At 36.8% G+C, this 19,258-nt stretch overlaps 1 protein-coding gene across 3 annotated transcripts in view; it reads right to left on the bottom strand.

Moving 5' to 3' along the window:
• The window catches only part of TBC1D31 (TBC1 domain family member 31), a 72,706-nt gene that overhangs the window by 25,392 nt on the left and 28,056 nt on the right, over positions 1-19,258 (bottom strand). For 2 of the 3 annotated variants that reach the window (XM_055314309.1, XM_055314310.1), the window contains exons 8-15: positions 14,215-14,391; positions 10,112-10,191; positions 9,884-10,030; positions 7,586-7,719; positions 3,879-4,012; positions 3,380-3,559; positions 1,595-1,827; positions 988-1,140 (exon numbers count right to left, since the gene is read on the bottom strand). In XM_055314309.1, coding sequence (XP_055170284.1) covers positions 988-1,140; positions 1,595-1,827; positions 3,380-3,559; positions 3,879-4,012; positions 7,586-7,719; positions 9,884-10,030; positions 10,112-10,191; positions 14,215-14,391 — 1,238 coding nt within the window. Of the gene's footprint in view, positions 1-987; positions 1,141-1,594; positions 1,828-3,379; positions 3,560-3,878; positions 4,013-7,585; positions 7,720-9,883; positions 10,031-10,111; positions 10,192-14,214; positions 14,392-19,258 lie in introns of those variants that run through there. The other variant, XM_055314311.1, reaches the window with a different exon arrangement.

The following is a 19,258-nucleotide window of genomic DNA, read 5'->3' as shown; positions in this document are numbered from 1 at the left end:
AGTTCTTATAACAGGTCTATTCAGATCATCTCACTACAGTCGATACCCTTTATCTGAAGAAGAACAAAAATTGCTCCAGTGTCACCAAAGATTACATAGGCTTACTCTTCCAGAATTTTAGTATAAGGTTAATGCTCAGTTCAGTAATTGTTTTTAACCCACACTAGAAACTGGTTTCATAAAGTCCCAACCAAGAGTAAAAATCAGTAACACTTACAGAAGTGAGTTTCCCAACGATTAGGCTTTTTTTTTTTTTTAAGATTTTATTTATTCATGAGAAACAGAGAGAGAGAGAGAGAGAGAGAGAGAGAGAGAGAGAGAGAGAGGCAGGCAGAGACATAGGCAGAGGGAGAAGCAGGCTCCATGCAGGGAGCCCGATGTGGGACTCGATCTGATCCGTGGACCCCGGGATCACACCCTGAGCTAAAAGCAGACGCTCAACCACTGAGCCACCCAGGAGTCCCTACTATTGAATCCCATAATCTTAATCAATTTAAACATTCTGCTTTATTAATATATGTTCAAATAAGCATTTAGCACTTCTAGCACCCTGTCCTCCAAAGTATGAAATGCATAGAGATAATCATTTTATGTTTCAATTTTCAAGTCATGCCAGTATGCTTAAGACACAATTTTAAAAATTATGCCTTCCTCAAGGTGATTTACCCAGCACTGTATTACAGAGCATTTCTGCCTATTGTATAATGATGTTTCCAATAACGTCCTCCAAGGTACATTAGGTCTTGTATTACTTCTGAATAATCAGTGCAAAGTTATAGTGCAGTGCAGTATAGTTTCAGAATTATGTTTCAGTATATGCCAGTCTTTTGAAATGTGGTATATACAGATTTCTTTTTATTAGCTTATATTTTTGCTTAATGGAAATGCCACAGGTGGGTAATGCTATATATATAGAAAATAAAGAAGAAAATAAAAATTATTCGACTAACTCACATGTCCAGATTTTCTCAAAGCGGTAACACATACCTCTGCCTTTGCTGTACCATCTTCTCCTCCTCCTGTAAGAGCAATTCTCTCCTGGTTTCTTCAGCTTTACGAAGGAGTTCTTGTTTTTGGTACCAAGCTTCATCTTCAACTCTCTGCTGGTCTACTTCAGCTTGCATATCTTCAACCATCTGCCTTAAGTAGGGAATACTTCTTATTACATCCAGACACAAACAAGCCTCCAATATACATTTGTGATCACGAAAGGGTAAATTGCTATTTCCCTTTGAGACCCTGAACAACTGCCTTTTACTTTCAAAAATTAAAGTTTATCTCATTCAAGGAGAAGAAAGCACTGGAAAGGATGCCCTACGTAAGACTCACCAAAAAATGCAAAGAAAAAAATGCAAACAAAGAAAACTGAGTAATTTAAGTCCAAGAACAATCAAAACACGAAATATATACCTGATTAATATGATTGTTTTACTTCTATATGCAAGAATTAAATACCTTTAAAGATATTCCCAGCCTTCAAACTCTGATTCTACACAAATACTTAATAATTTACATGTGTTTTTCATAAGAATTTTGTCTATATTTATAACAGATTTTGCTTCTATCCCACAAAGTACAACTATTCCATGATTACCTCTCCCTCAGGTAGTCCAATTCATCATTTCTTATTCTTTCTCGCTCCTGTGTCTGATAGTCCACAATGAACTTTGGATATTGGTTAAATACTGGATACTGCCCTTTTGTCAGTGCCACAAAAACATGAAGCATGCTGTCTGGATGAATGTCAGTGGGAGTGGTATCCATGAGACGATAAACTTCTTTAATTACAACACTTATATCCAAGTTATTCCGATGATGAAAAAAATACTGTAAGAGAACTTTGTGTTTAAATTGTGATTTACATAACAAAGCAACTATGAGGTAGAATTAAAACAAGAGTTTAAAGTATGAATTTTCTTTCTCTCTCTCTTTCTTGGCAAATTCACTGAAGATTTTCTTAACCCAAGTTTTTGAGTCAATTTCATATTTTCAAAGTCTAATAAAATTTCAAAACCAAATTTCTGAAATAATACTTTTTAAGTTTTAACTCAAACCAAAGGCCTCCTTTATATTAGAAGAATACTTCAACCCACAATGGAGCAAGCTCTTCCACTTGGATTTTTTTCTCTGCAAAATCCAAAATAAATAAATATGAAAATAAATTAGCTTGATTCGCTCAAAATATTTGAAATGTTTCCACATTATCTTGTTCTGCTGGCAGGTCCAAATTATTTTTTTTTTTAAGATTTTATTTACTTATTCATGAGAGACATACAGAGAGAGAGAAGAAGAGACATAGGCAGAAGGAGAAGCAGACTCCCTGCAGGGAGCCCAACATGGGACTTAATCCCAGGACCCCAGGATCACGCCCTGAGTCAAAGGCAGATGCTCAACCACTGAGCTACCCAGGTGCTAATTTGGCAGGTCCAAATTCTAAAAAATATATGTATGTATGTATCTTGTGAACATTAAGTAAAAATAAAGTTTGACAGGGGGCACCTGAATAGCTTAGTCTGGCTCTTGATTTCAGCTCAGGTCAAGAGTTGGGAGATTGAGCCCCTCGTTGGGCTTTGAGCTCAGTGGGGAGTCTGCTTCAGGTTCTCTCACCCTTCTGTCCCTCCTCACCTGCTCTCTCTCTCTCTCTCAAATAAATATATCTTTTTTTTTTTTTTAAAAAAAAAAGAAAAACTAAACCCTTTAAAAAAAATAAAGTCTGCTAGGAACCACAAAATAAATAACAAGCAAGCCCAATTCCTCTTGTCTACCAAAAGAACCTCTCCTTTTATTATTTATGTATTTGAGAGGGAGACACAGATAGCGAGAGAGCACACATGGATGGGGGGAAGGCGCACTGAGCAGGGAGCTCAATGTAGGGCTCCATCCCAGGACCCTTGAGATCATGACCTGAGCCGAGGGCAGATGCTTAACCAACTGAGCTACCCAGGTGCTCCGAGAACTTCTCCTTTAAAAAACCTCCTCTCATGCTTTCCTAAGTAACTTTCCTCTTATGTCTCAAAATTCTCATAGTAACCATTTCATATGTGTAATAAGCATCCAGACTGTCACAGACTGGATGGGTCACTTAAAAAACCACACACAGAACAACGACCCACCTGTTAAACATCCTTTACATAGGCAACAAGCATGGAACTTCCATATTACCATGTTTCTTTTCTGAAGCTATGACTGTAAGACAAATAGTGTGCTGTAATTGCCTGTTGGATTATCTACCAACTATGTCAGAGTAAGGATGTGGTACTGCATTACCACCCACCCAGCACTGGTAACTGACATGCAACAGGTACTCAATAAATGAATGGATCTTTCAATTGAAATAAATGAAACTTGAGAACCATTACTTAAGAACAAGGATATTTACCTCAAAATCATCTTTAAGACTGCAGTTGAGCAAAGGAGCTCTAGAGCATATGTTGTAGGCTACAACAGTCATGAGGAGGAATGAAGGATGGTTGGAAAAGACATTATCAAATAATTTTAGCCACTCCTCTCTTGTTAGTACTTCTGAAAAAATGGTTTCAAGAAGAGGCCAAGCATACAGCTAAAATAAATAAGGAAAGATTTATTAGTTTCCTACGGAAAAGTCATTAAGTCATTGCCAATATTCTCTTACATTTGATGGAGCAGTTAGAGTCATTATGTTAAAAACAACTGGGAAAAGAACCACCTTACTCCAGACCTTTCTTTACAGACTTTCAGGAAAGCAGTTTAAAGAAGAAGAATGGAATACTGTTAAAAATACAAAAGGTAGTATATTCTTTTATTATCCTCTTTCAAGAAAATACTGCCTTACTTATACCAGAACCAATGTTAGCTTCCCAAATAAGCCATGTTATCCTAAAAAACCTTATTCTTCTTACCTGGGAAGTTATATCGTGATCTATGAAGTGCTGCAGTAGTTCTTTGTCATGAAACGCCAAAACATTTTCTATCATACTGAGAATATTGATAGGAGGATTCGGAAAATATTCAAACCAGTGTTGACACCAATTGACTATGAAGAAAAAAATAGAAAATTTATCTTTACCATTCTGATTTATCAAAAGATTTAATTCTTAAATGTATCCACTCTTTATGCCATCAATATGCTCATTAATAAAGAACACATGATAACTCTTCAAGTTCTAGAACAATTGATTTTAAAGTTCCATCATGTTAACATAGTATTTTAGGTTTATGGAACTGGCCAATTTCTTCAAATGAGAGCAGGTGATAAGAAAGTGTCAATCAAAACAAACGATACTTCCCTTAGTATTCCTGATGCTCACCATAGGGCATTCTGCTTCCTACTTCTCCTGGTTAACAGAATGACCCTTCTAAAAAAACTTCTTTCTTAAGTCTTCGTTAAATGTGACGAATGGGGGGTGCCTGAGTGGCTCCATCGGTTAAGGGTCTGCCTTCAGCTCAGGTCATGATCTCAGGGTCCTGGGATTGAGCCCCGCACTGGGCTCCCTGCTCAGTGGGGGAGCCTGCTTCTCTCTCTCCTCACGATTTGCGCTCTAGCTTTGTCACTACCTCTCCCTCTGAAATAAATAAAATCTTAAAAAAAAATAACCGATGAACATTAAATGCCAATCTCCTGAAATCCACTCAAATTCATACCTAATCAGGGATGCTTGAGTGGAAAAGGATTGTGGTTCCATCCTTTGACAATAAAGGTCCCTTTTCACATATTAGCTAACGAAGGTTTACGTCAGTGGAATTTTGGATTACATACGGTTATAAAGGGCCTACTAATTCCAGAAGTCAATTATTTATTAGTAAGTAAATTTGAGTTAATAATTAAGGTATAATTAAACTCTTGCAAAAACTAAGCTTTAAAGGAAATTATTTCGACTTCTTTAACTGCTGCTCGAGTTAACTCTAAGAAAAAAATCCAGTTCAGCAACATGTGCTAAGTACTTACCATGACTCAGACAGACACTGCTAATCCTAGGAATTGTCAAACACTGCACACAGATACGGCCCTGATTTTTATACCTAATCATCAACAGAACACTGCTTTCAATTAGGCAAAAGGGAAACCCTGCTTTACACAGTAACTTCCTCTGTTCGGCATGGAGTCACCACAACAGGAGTACAAGTAGAGGACCTAGACACAGAACCGAATGAGAACAGGATAAGGAGAAATCACCGTGTGGAGATCTTCGACTCCACCTGAAGAACTAACTCCCTCTTGGTCATAAAGAGACTGTAAAACAGTGCTTAAAATGACTTCTATAAACACATTCCAAATCATATACCAAAGTGATTATATTCCTTCAGACTTTCTACTAGGTCCCAACTAGACTGTGAACCTGAATGGTCAGAACAATGGTAATATCGCAAGCAGTGCTAACATTTAGTTGGAGCTAACATTTAGTAAATGTTTATTAGCTAAAACTAGTTTGAGACCCTTGATGAAAATTCACAGCTACTCATGCTGACCATGATGGATATTCTAGATTTAGATTTCAGGTTTAGAAGGAAAATCAATTCCTCAGCACATAATCATGCTCCAACGATTTAACAAGATTTTACTGGAAATAAAGAGTGCAATTGCTGGGTTATATGGTATTTTATGTTTAACTTTTTGAGGAACTGCCAATTTTCTACAGTGACCATCATTTTACATTTCCAGCGATATATGAAGGTTCTAATTTTTCCACATTCTTGCCAATCCCTGTTTTTTCCCCCAATTTTGAAATTATAGCCATCCTAGTAGGTATAAGTAGCATCTCAGTGTGGTTTTTTAATTTGCATTTCCCTAATAACTAATGATCCAGAGCATCTTCTCATGTACTCATTTGCCACTTAGATATCTCCTATGGAGAAAAGTCTTTTGGTCTTTGCCCATATAAAAATGGGATTATTTGTCTTTTTGTTGTTGACTTGCTTCTTTCCTTTTAAAACACAAAGTTTTATTGCCAGGGTAAACTAGTATAACCCTTTTGAGGAATCAATTAGAATATTCTTATTTTTTTGACCTAATAATACCAATTCCAGGAATTTGACCAAGAGAAAAGAATCATAATCATTTCTATGTAAAGATAGTTATAACATTGTTTCTTGAGGTAAAAATTAGAAATAACCTAAATGTCCAACAACAGATTAAATTAGTATATTTACATTATAGAATATTTTAGTTGTGAGGGGAAAAAAATGAATCCTACAGTCAATAAAATATAAAGTTTATAAAAAGAGAAATGTACATAACATTAAAGTAATATAATTATAAATTTTTTTTCAATTATAAAAATTTTAAATATTGCTTAAAATGTATGGAAAAATTATTTAAAAAACTAAAGGTCTACCAGTTGGGGGACTAAATTATAATACATCTATATGATGAAATGTTACATTACCCAGGGAATAAATTATATTTTTCAAGAATATTTAATGTTTTGGGGAAATGCTCTTATAAGAAATTCATCAATATATTATCAAAGATTATCCATGGGGAGGAAGAACACTGGTGACTTTCCTTTTATAGGTTTTTCTATATTTTCTCCAATGATCAGTAAAAATTAACCAAAGCAATACAATGTAATTAAATGAACAAAAAAACATAAAGAGAAATATATTATAATACAATATGTATACTTGAATCTTTTTATTTCTTTTAAAAATTTTACTGTTATAGGTAAGAGCTTTTCTCCTTTGTACAAGACAATCTTTTAAAGTAATTTAAAATACATATGAAATTGTTATTTTTGTTAAATCAATCTATAATTGGATCTAGTTTATTAACTGTTTAACTGACCCAATTATACTAATAGGAAAAAAGGACTCACTTTTCAGAGTAGATGGTACTGATAGCAAGCAGTAAACACAATGGTTGGGAGCAGAGGCTACAGTCAGCCTGGGTTTAAATTTCTGTTCTGTCACCAACTGACCCTTGGGAACTTAAGCTCTGTGTGCCTCAGTTTCCTCAGTTATAAAAAGGCAATAACAATGCCTACTTCATAGGACTGTTGTAAGATAAGTTAAAAAAGGCAAAACATGGAGAATGGTACCTGGAAAGTTCTCAATTAAATGTTTGCTCTGGAGGATGAGGATGAGGACAGCAGTTAGCACCTGCCACAGCAGGCACTGTGTGCTAAATGCTTTACATATTTATTACAATCCTAGGAATATTAACTGACTTTCAGTAAGTAAAGAATCTGCTTCTTATTATTTTTTAAAGATTTTATTTATTTGAGAGAGTGAGTACACGCAGGAGTTGGGGGTTGGGGGGGCACAGCAGAGGGACACTTGAACTCCCCGCTGAATGCTGAGCCCCAGGAGTGGATCCCAGGACCCTGACTGAGATCATGACCTGAGATGAAGTCATATGGTTAACCAACTGAGCCATCCAGGTGCCTCTGCTTCCTCTTACTAACAAAATCTAACCTGTATTAGTATCTTCTAAAATGCAACTATCCAGATTTTCCTGTAAATAAAAAGGTTTATGTATAAATATCCAAACCATCCATTTCAGGCTCTGTATCTGATTGTTTAACACCAGAATTGCTAAATGTCACAAAGACATCAGAAAAACAGACAGAAATCTGCCCTTGGTTTCATTATTTAATACTTATTTACTTACTTATGAGGGTAGCAACAACTTCAAAACAGATGAGTTGGTTGTTCTGGAATAATTTTACAAATGGAAATGCCAAGAGTGGAAGATACGGTGTGTCGCTGAAGATGGCAGACCAGTGAGCTAACGCAGATAGGGTTCTGTGAATCATGTAAGAAAATAAAGACCAGAAAAGCTTATTATTAAAACTTGACCAAGTAAAACATTCGCATGATAAAAAAAATTTGCTACAGAAGGTATATTTGATTCTCCCCTCTACCTTTGTCATCTAGCTTACTTCCCCAGAACCACTGTTAAAAAGTATAGATCTTTTTTTTTTTTTTTAAAGATTTTATTTATTTACTCATGAGACACACAGAGAGAGGGAGGCAGAGACAGAGGCAGAGGGAGAAACAAGTTCCACACAGGGAGCCCTATGCAGGACTTGATCCCGGGTCACCAGGATCATGCACTGGGCTGAAGGCGGTGCTAAACCACTGAGACACTCGGGCTGCCCTAGATCCTTTTCTTAAAAAAATCACAAAGGTTGATATAAACATTGTTTCCACACCTTGTATTTTTTGCTTAATAGTATCTTGGAAATAGTTCAATCTAGTAGATGTGGAGCTTTGATGGCACATGACAGTTTTGTGTAGATACCTTAATTTCTTAAATTTGGCTTTACTGGGCATTTCAGTTGCTTCTAATCCTTTATAAACAATGCCATGCTTAATGTTTTATTTACATTTACATGTGGGAATATAGATTTGGATAAATTCCTAGAAGGGAATTGCTGAGTCAAAAAACATGTGCACCAATTTCAATAGCCAGTGCCAAATTATTCTTTGCAAAAATACTGTCTATTCACATTCTCATTAGCAGAATAAAGGGATGCCGATTTTTTCATTGTGGCCAACATGTTTTATTATCAATTTTCTTTTTTTAAAGATTTTATTTATTTATTCATGAGAAACACAGAGAGAGAGGCAGGGATATAGGCAGAGGGAGAAGCAGGCTCCCTGTGGGGAGCCCACTGAGGGACTCGATCCCGGAACTCTGGGGTCACGTCCTGAGTCAAAGGCACATGCTCAACCATTGAGCCACCCAGGTGCCCCTCCAGGACTATTTTTTTTTAAATTTTGGTCAATTGAAACTCAGAAAAACAACGGCAATGTGGTTTTAAATGTGTATATATACATATTTTTTCAATGTAATTTTGACTGGCATTTATTATAAGGGAGGTACACATCTTTTCGTGTTTAAAAACCATATCCTCAGCTGTGAACAACACATTCAATCCTTTTTCCATTTTTTTTAAAGATTTATTTATTTGAGAGAGAGAGAGAGAGAGAGAGAGAGCGTGTGCACACACAGAGGGAGTGGGAGAAGGAGAAGCAGACTCCCTGCTGAGCAGGGAGCGGGATGTGGGGCTGCTCATTCCTGACCCTGAGATCATGACCTGAGCCAAAGGCAGAAACTCAACCAACTGAGCCACCTAGGCAGCCCCTCTTTTTCCATTTTTTATTGGTTGGTCCTTTCCACACTCATTTTACATGAATATTTCATATAGAAACCAGCCTTTTGTCTTATGTTTTATATATACCTTTTCAGTTTTACATTTGTCTTTGGGGAATTTTTTTACATATAGAGATTTGTGTTCATATCAATGTCTTCTGGACACGTCATGCTTTAAAAGGCCCGCCTTACTCTAGGGCTGTAATTCTCCTATATTTACTTCTGATACTTTTAAGATTTCCTTTTTTAAAAAAAAAACTTTTATTTTGAAATAGTTTTAGGTTTCCAAAAAAAGTAGAGAGGTTCCTATATACCTTTCACTCAAATTATTCTAATGTTATTCTAATGTTAACATCTTTCATAAATATGGTACAATTAGGACACTAAGAAATTAACATCAAAAACAAATACTATGCTATTAACTAAATCAGACTTCATTCAGATTTTATCATTTTTCCCCATTTTTTTATGTGTCATTTTTTTCATTTTGCCAAACTAGGACTCAACACTATATTTATTTGCTAAGTCCCCATAGGCTCTTCCAACATGGGAACTCCCCAGTTTCTTATCTTTTGGACGTTGACATTTTGGGGGAATATCACATAGCTATTTTATAGATTGTCCCTCAATGTTTTCTCATGACTTAGAGTGGGGTTTATACATTTTTGGTAAGAATACCTAGAAAGTGATGTGCAACATATTAAGGTGGTATCTGCTGAGTTTCTCTACTATAAAATTCCCATCTTCTCATTTATAATGAATTAATATCTTGAGGAAGATATACATATTGCTGCAATATACTGAACATACCTCTGTAACACTCTGAGTAGTTTCCTGCTTTTGATGGGGTATTTCTTCTGAAGGTTGAGAAATGCCACATGAACACCTTTATCTTCCAGGCTGTTAAATGCAGTATGGTTTTCAGGCAGTTGTAGCAGAGAGCGCCAAATGAACATTCTGGAATAAAGGTATAATTTTAACCAAAAGTTTGGGAGAGGGGTGTAAAATTGATTTAACAGGGAAGAATGTAAATTTTACCTGTATTTCATTGGATATTCACCATAGCCTTTTAATAAGATTTGCAAACGCTTTTTGTTTAATCCATCTGACAACTCATTCTTAAAAAAAAATAACATCAATAAGTGACATCATCACAAAACAGAAAAGGTAATCTAGCTCACAATGGCTTTTCCAGCATTACTTACTTATTTATTTATAGATTTTACTATTTGAGACAGTGAGAAAGAGGGTGCAAATTGGGGATGGAGGAGCAGAGACGGAGGAAGAGGGAGAAAATCTCAAGCAGACTTCTCTCTGAGCATGGAGCCCAATGCAGGACTCCTGAGATCATGACTCCTGGCTAAAACCAACAGTCAGATGCTCAACCAAGCAAGCCACCCAGGTGCCCCTGGAACCTCTCTGTAAATGAAGATAAAATTCCCAGGTGAGTTTGGCCTGGGTTTTATCTGTTCTTATCTTGACCATATACAGATGAAGTTCCTACTTCCCTTCCCATGTCCTGATGCCAGGATTATAGTGAAGATTTCACCCTGTTCAAGTATTCTACTTTGACCTACTCCTTAGAGCTGGCTATGGATTGCTGAGAAGCAGCCCACTCCCTGACATATTTCTGAAGAATTTCCAAATTTGACTCCCACTAGAGCACTGCCCTGAAGGTGGTGCCTCTTATTTCCCAGAAATCAATTGTGACCATGCCCTTAGTTTTCCCAGAAAAGGCTCCTGTAAATTCTCAGGAAAGCTGAAGTCAGATCATGTCTCAGAGCTATCATTCAGCTTATTTTCTCATCAGAACATTCAACTAACAGGAATGATATTATCCAACCTTTACACAGCTAGGTTTGTGCTTGCTACTTAGCTTTTTAAAACTAACTGATATTTTTGGAGGGGAGGTGGGAGGGGGAGATGGGGTAACTGGGTGATAGGCATGAAGGAGGGCACTCGACGGAATGAGCACTGGGTGTTACATGCCATTAAATTCTACCTCTGAAACTAATAATATACTATGTTAACTAAATTGAATGTAAGTTAAAAAAATAATATTTTAAGATTACACATAAAAGTAATAAAACTATAAAGGACATAATTAACATGAAAATGCAGACAACAGTTACATCTATAGGATAGGGAGAAAAATGTGATTGGGAGAAGGCACATGGGAGCTTCAAAGCTGCTAGTAATACTCAGTTTCTTAATGTGGATGTGGGTATGTCCTGAAAGTGTTAACATGGGAGGTCTGAAAACACTACCCTTAGAGAGGTGTATTTGCAAGGCTGGGCCTTGTCTGGTGTCTAGAAACCTGGATTTCAGGAAATTTCTCACTGTCCCCAGATAAGAGTGGCTCACTGTGCCTAAATTGTTCATACACTGTGATTTATGCTGAATACCTGCTCTCCTTGTAGAGTCCGGGATTTTGAGATGTACTTAACCTAGGATGCCTATATAACCAGCTTTCGCTGAAAACTCTGGCCACTGGGTCTCTAATGAATTTCCCTGGTAGACCACGCTTTACACATTCGTATTATGTGAGGTTCACAATTTTAAAATGCTCAGAGGAAAAAAAAAAAAAGAGGTCATTAAAATTAATGTGAAAAATGCCAAGTGCTTGTGTGAATATGGAGCAACTAGAGCTCTCAAATACCTCTTGGTGGGAATGTAAGTTATTTTAACCAACTTCTTGGGAAAAATGACAGCATACTACAGCGGAACATAAGCATTACCAACAGGCTGGTAATTCCATTTCTAGGTTTTTATCCAGCATAAATATGCCCAACGTTCACCAACAGACATGTACTACAATGTGCACAGCAGCACTATTTCTAACAGAAAAATTTTTAAAAAAGTAGAAAACCATCCAAATGTCTACCAACTACAGAATGGATAAAATCTGGTTTACTCACATGATGGAATTTTATATAGTTATGAGCGAATGATGTACAACTACATGGATTTCTCAAGCATAAATAAAACATAATGTTGAATGAAAGAAGCCAGATACAAGACTACAAACTGAATGATCCAATTTATATAAATACAGAAAAAGACAGAACTCATCTATGGTGTTACAAGTCAGGAGAGGAGTCATCCTTGGGAAGAAAGGGTCTGGAAGGGACCAGAAGAGGGCCTTCTGGGTGCTTCTAAGGGTCAATTTTTGGATTTGTGTGCTAGTGACACAGGTGTGTTCGGTCTATAAAAAAAAAAAAAAATCACTGAGCTGTATAGTGTACTTTTCTGTGTGCAATTGGTTTAATGTCAATAAAAAGTTTTAAAAGTCCTTGAAAACATTACCAACTTCTTTATGAATATTTATATTTACTTTCAATTCCAAAGTAATATATGTTCTTTGCAGAAAATTATGAAAACACAAAAAATTTACATAAAGAAGAAAATAAAACTGAAAGCCTGTCCCGCAAAGGTAATTTTATTAGCATCTTGGTTTTTCTTCAAAAATAATACGTAGGTACTCATAGTCTTTTCAAATCAAACTGATATCCAAGTATATAGTACTTGTAGCTTGCTTTTTATTTTTAATATACTGTAATTATTTCCCTTTCCTCTTAAATATTCTTAGATTTCTAGTATATAGCTCTATCATAATTTATGACTGGTTACCTACAATCAGACATTTTGGTTGTTTCTAAGTTTTTCTTGAATAAATCTCTTCTTACTCTCTCTCTCTCACACACATACAATATAGAAATTATCCCAAACAAGGCAAAAAAGGCAAAGTAGTACATTCTTTCTTAGAACCATTTGGCTTCTACTATCAAATTTTTTTAAATTTATTTTATTTTATTTATTTATGATAGTCACACACACAGAGAGAGAGAGAGAGGCAGAGACATAGGCTGAGGGAGAAGCAGGCTCCATGCACCAGGAGCCTGACGTGGGATTCGATCCCGGGTCTCCAGGATGGCGCCCTGGGCCAAAGGCAGGCGCTAAACCTCTGCGCCACCCAGGGATCCCTACTATCAAAATTTTTATCCAAACTCTGATTTAAAAATTCTACTTCTCCCAATACATTTGTGCAAATGTTCAAAGATAATTATATAAGGCTTTCCACTTCATCACAGATTGTATTAACAGGAGATTGATGATATAATCTAAATGCCAGCTAAGCACAGTAAATTAAGGCGGAGGTATATGCACAAAGGCAATGCAATGCAAGTATTTTTTAAATGTTGTAGCACCATATGCATAAATATAGATATTTAATATGTTAAGTGATATAAGTTATAGAACAGTACTATGATTCATGTAAAAAAATAGAAAGGTAAAAAAAAATAAAAAAATAAAAAAAATAGAAAGGTTAACACGTGCAGATATACATATATTTATATATGCACGGAAGACTTCTGAAGCGTATCAACAACTATTAACAATGATTACATCTGGGGAGTGCGAAGAAGAGTGGGCTAGGGGACAGGGAAGAAGAAAGATACACTTTTATTTTTTCCCTTCCTAACATTCTATAGTAGCATTGTTTAACAACGCAACTCATGCATGTAATTTTAAGTTTTCTAGGAACTATGTTAAGAAAATAAAAAGATGCAGGTAAAATTAAGTTTAGTAATACGTTTCATTTAGCCCAAGGTAATCAAAATATTATTTCAACATATAATCAACATAAATTATTCATATTTTATATTCCTTTTTTTCAAAGTTTATTTACTTTAAGTAATCTCTACAGCCAACATAGGGCTCCAACTCAAGATCCTAAGAGCAAGAGTCACACATTTCTGACTGAGCCAGCCATGTGCCCCAAGATGTTTTACATTCTTCTGCTTATACAAAGTTTTCAACATCTGATGAGCATTTCTCACATACAGCACATCTCATTTCAGACTAGGCACATCTGAGGTATTCATGAGCCCCACGTGGCTAGTGGCTAGCGTATTGGACAGTGCAATTCTATACTGTTTGACTTTTTAAAAAACCATAAACATGTACTAATATAATTGTATATTGAAAATTTAGAAAACATGTTGTAATTTCAGTTACAACTTTCTTATCTTCTTACCTTTCCTTTAAGTTCTAAGAGAGGGAAGAGTGATGATGGCTTTAAGTATCATAAATCTCCTCCATAGCAGAGTCATGACAAAAATGTCATAATATATTCTTACCTCTTTGTTTTCAAAACTACCAGTCAGGTCTTTCTTTAGTATTCTGGTTTGTATTCTGTTTTCCCTTGATCTGGCTGGCCGTTGTACTCTTCCTGATGTTACTTTCATTTTAAGGTCACCAGAATTCAGTTTACTCTTAGGCAAATCTTCAATCACTTTCACTAAAGGAGGAGGTGGCTAAAAGGGAGAAAAAATAAAATCCAGTGGCTATTCTTAGAACACAGACCTGTTCACATAAGATTTACAAAATTTGTTGTGATCAATTTCATAATGTACCTTTACATTATTCTCCAAGCAAAAAGTGTACATAAAATATCCAAAAATGTTTCCTTGTTGTTAAATCAAATTTCTGCCAAATTCCCTTGAAGAACACAATAAAGATACGTGATTAACAACAACAATAGAGAATTTAATTATCCTTTGAAAGCTGGCCTTAAACCATAGTGTATCAATTTATTTTTAAAAAAGATTTTATTTATTTACTTGAGTGAGCATGAGCAGGGGCAGGGTGGGGGGGCAGAGGGAGGGGGAAAAGCAGACTCCCTGTTGAGCAGGAAGCCCCATGCAGGACTCAAAATTCCAGAATCCTGAGATCATGACTGAGCTGAAGGCAGATGTTTAACCGACTGAGCCACCAAGGCTTCCCTAATCCATTTTTTTAATACTTGTGTGATAAAGTTAGTGGTTTGGTGGTAATCTGTGGCACAGAAGGCAGCTGGACACAGGGCCCTCTAGAATGCTGAGAGAAGCACCTTAATATTCTTTGGGCTTAAGTGAATTTCTCTGAGGGAGTTGTCAAACGACTTTCCTCTGGAAGCCTGGGACACCTGTCTTTCTGTCCTTGGTCCCACAGAGATGGCCATCAGTCCTCTACTATGTTGACAGCTTAACAGGCAGTTCGGACACCAAGACTTAGATTCTCCACCCTCATTATTATGGGTAAATAAAAGAAAATAAATCCCAACAACTTCAATTTACTTAAGGGAAAATGATTCACAGAAACATTTTCTCTATGAATAATACCACTTTGAAATCAAAAGGTCTTCCCTGCTCAAAGGAAATGAGCAGATAAGGTAACTCAGGTTTCCAAAGTTCTAAATATTCTGAAAGTTACAATGACTTTCACAGATTACTGAAATGTCTGAGTCCATTACTGCTAAGAGTTTCCTTAGTGATTAGCCCAGACTCAAATCAAAAACAAGGTGGATATGTGAGTTTTAAAAAATTTTTCTGGAAGCCAAAGTACCAATTCCTGTCAGATGAGAAGACAGATCACAAACACAGGGAATATCCCATATGTCAGAATGAACACACCAGATTTCAGAAAAATACGATATACACATTACCTTGCATTCAGATCATCATGAAAGCTGGAACAATGTTTTTCCAATATAATGTAAATGACAATGAATCACTACTCCTCTAAAAAGCTCCTTGAAAATGAAACCAAACTTTTTGACCTCCCCCCGCCTTACTCCCAAAAGAAAAAAACAGAACAAAGCAAACATCTTGACCCTTTTTCATAACACAGACTACTAAAAGACTACTTTGAAGTTTCAAAGATTTTTCTCATGTTATCTTCAGAGGTTTAGGACTTCTACTTTTGAAACCTGCAGCCTACTTTATGAGTCCAAAAAAGTCTTCCCTGGGGCACCTGGGTGGCTCAGTTGGTTAAGTGGCCGACTTCAGCTCAGGTTATGACCTCAGGGTCCTGGGATCGATTCCTCCATCCAGCTCCCTGCTCAGTGGGGACTCTGCTTCTCCCTTTCCCTCTCTCCCTCCCCCTGTTCATGCACTCTCTCACTCAAATAAAAAAATTAAAATCTTAAAAAAAAGTCTTTTCTATTGCCAACTGCAGTACGATGAATATAGAAAATACTGTAAAACGTGTAGAGTAGGTAATATAATATACAGGGTGTAGATACATTTCTGTTTTTAAATTATTATTAAAAGTATTTAAAGTTGGAACTATTTCTGTAAGGTTTTTAAAATAGTGTTTTTCTTGAACACATTATTATTCGTATCTAGAAAGAATATGAGGATAATGCAAAATTTAACAATAGCTTTGCCCCTCAAAAAAAGTACGATGGCTATCTATTCTGTGATTTTTCAATTTTTTAGCTATGAAATACAATTAACAATGGTCTGACTTCTGAATAGTGCCCATCTTTAATATCCTTGAACTCTCTTCTTTCTGACATCAATCCATTCTTCCAATCTGTATTAAATTTTTATTTTAGTGCCACATTTTTTTCCTCTTGAACTTCATGTGCTTCCACAAAATACAATCCTCCCAAAAGTTAGAGCCCGAGATAGGATCTGAACTGCCATACCTCAGTAGTGTTAAAGCTTCAACACATAAGCAGGAATTAACTTACTTATTAGCACAATACTAATGATTCTACAGTGGCCACAAAACAGGACTTGAAAGAACAGGACTTGGGTCAGTTTTGTTGAGACTACAGATCTGAACATTTGTGCAAGCCTGGAATAGCCAGAAAGACACTAGTGGTGCTGATAATGTGTACAAAAAGAAAAAAAGGTGACCTTACTTCTGTTATAGGCTAGCTTTTCTGGTCAATATGATGTTAACATGCTTAACAAATACCAGAGAGGAAGTCAATGACTTACCCTTCCTTTGTTTTTTCTCAGATCTCACCCTGCTTCTATTAATAACATGTACCTAGCTCCTGTAAAATTCAGCTAAGCTGAAAACTCATTAAAATCAAATTAGTAAGTTACTAAATATTTAAAGTTTATGAGAATAGTAGAGTATAATTCCATATGGTTAAAGAAAATGTATGCATCTGCACATGCACATGAGCGTGCACACGCACACACACAAAGGTTCTCACTATTCACAGTAGTTCTGTTCTATAAAGAAGCTCCAAGAAGTATTGAGTTAGTGAATACTGAATCACTGCTCCCAGGAGAAATACAGTTAGGTGCCTGTGAGCCAGTGATCACATCATTTTTGTTGACCAATCAATATATAGCTTTGTTTAGTGTGTGTTTGTATTTAAAAACACTTATTCTATATAAGTTGATTCATGAACGTTGAACTCATGCCAACAGCATTATAACTTATGCCTGAATTAAGCGTATCTATTGCAACCTTCTTGTGCTTAGGTACGCTAGACAGCACGCTGGTACTGTCTATGTGTGTGGAGCATTTTTAAAAAAATGATTGATTGATTGATTGATTGATTGATTGATTTGTGAGAGATGGGGGGGCAGAGACCCAGGCAGAGGGAGAAGCAGGCTCCATGCAGGGAGCCTGATGTGGAACTCGATCCCTGGACTCCAGGATCACGCCCTAAGCTGAAGGCAGACGCTCAACTGCTGAGCTACCCAGGCATCCCTGTGCGGGGCATTTTAAAGAGTAAAATCAACAACAGAAAGCACAAAGATGTGAAAAATGTGACACTAAACAGACCATGGAGAGCATACTTGTTTCCAATTATGAGAGCAGAAATAAGAAGGCCGAGTGCTGCCGTGGGTGAGCTCAGCTGAGGAGTGGCATGCCGGGCAGCTCAGGTAGGCACTGCTCTGTGCATGTGAACACCTATCAATATGCATGGAGTACTGATCTGAGTTATAAATATTTCACCAGTAGGTGAATTCACATTTACAGAATCCATAAAAAAAGGATGGACTCTATACAAACACAGAGAAAAAGCCTGGGAAAATATATACTTCAAAATCATCTGAGAAAGGTGAGACTGAGTGATTTTCATCTCTTTGCTTATCCGTATCTTTTGATTTTTTTTCTGCGTTAATATAATACTATTTGTCTAATCAAAAAAAAAAAAAAGATAAAAAGGACAAAAAGGAACACACACAAAGCAAAAGGACTATCATTTTAAGAGTAGAACACTGGGCCGCTAATGACTAGCTGTGTGATTAGGCTGAGGCACGAGCTTCTTCTGCCTTAAAAAGGAAACAGGCCAGCTGATCATCAAAGTCCTTCTCAGGGCCACGATGACACAACTCCAGACCTCGAGAGGCAATGAGACAATGAGACTTGGCAACAAACTGGGGGAAATTCTAGATAACCATAAAAGAGAAGGATATTTCAGATGAAATGAGCACTGAAGCAGACGGAGAAATGAGAATGGGTCTGTGGTGGGGGGGGCAGTGAAGGAAGTTACAAGTTTGGGGAAGTAAGTCAGGCAGGCAGACAAGACAAAATTGGAGAGGACTCTGACAGTCAGCCGGAAGAGTCTGGACTTAAAGCAGCAGGCAAAAGGAAGGAAGCCTCTAAAGTAGCACTATGTTAGAAATGACGAGGACAGCATTATTTTAGCAAGATGCTATGTAAAAGATGGGCAGAATCAGGCCCTAAGGGCTCTTTAGCCCTTACGTTTAAATTACTGTGAATTTGAGGGATCCCTGGGTGGCGCAGCGGTTTGGCGCCTGCCTTTGGCCCAGGGCGCGATTCTGGAGACCCGGGATCGAGTCCCACGTCGGGCTCCCGGTGCATGGAGCCTGCTTCTCCCTCTGCCTATGTCTCTGCCTCTCTCTCTCTCTCTCTCTCTCTCTCTCTCTGTGTGACTATCATAAATAAATTAAAAAAAAAATTAAAAAAAAAATAAAATAAATTACTGTGAATTCGATAGTTAGTGAATATTCAATACAGGGATGGCTAATGTGAAGATGTGCACCAGGTAGCCCTTATATATTTCAAATCTGAGAATTATGACTTAATATTGATTAGATCTAAAGATGTACAGAACAGTCCTAGTGCTCCAAGATTTCAAGTCTATAAGATGGGAAAGGAGACTGAGACAGGAATGAAAAGCCTGGGACTGAGGATCTCTTTTGGGAACGGGATCATGAGGGGTGCCCTTAATGGGATAGGGACCCCAAACAGATGCCTTTGAGGCAGGCACCAACTTAAGAAAGGAGCATAGCTGAGAAAAGTGTGGAGGCCTGGCTGGCTCAATTGGCAGAGTACGTGAATCTTAATCCCAGGGTTGTAAATTTGAGTCCCATGTTGGGTGTAGAGATTACTTAAAATTAAAATCTTAAAAAAAAAAAAAAA

The sequence above is a fragment of the Nyctereutes procyonoides genome, unplaced genomic scaffold (assembly GCF_905146905.1).
Source record: "Nyctereutes procyonoides isolate TBG_1078 unplaced genomic scaffold, NYPRO_anot_genome, whole genome shotgun sequence".
Lineage (NCBI taxonomy): Eukaryota > Metazoa > Chordata > Mammalia > Carnivora > Canidae > Nyctereutes > Nyctereutes procyonoides.
Note: the sequence above shows the minus strand (reverse complement) of the source record. Positions and strands in the feature narration are given on the sequence as shown.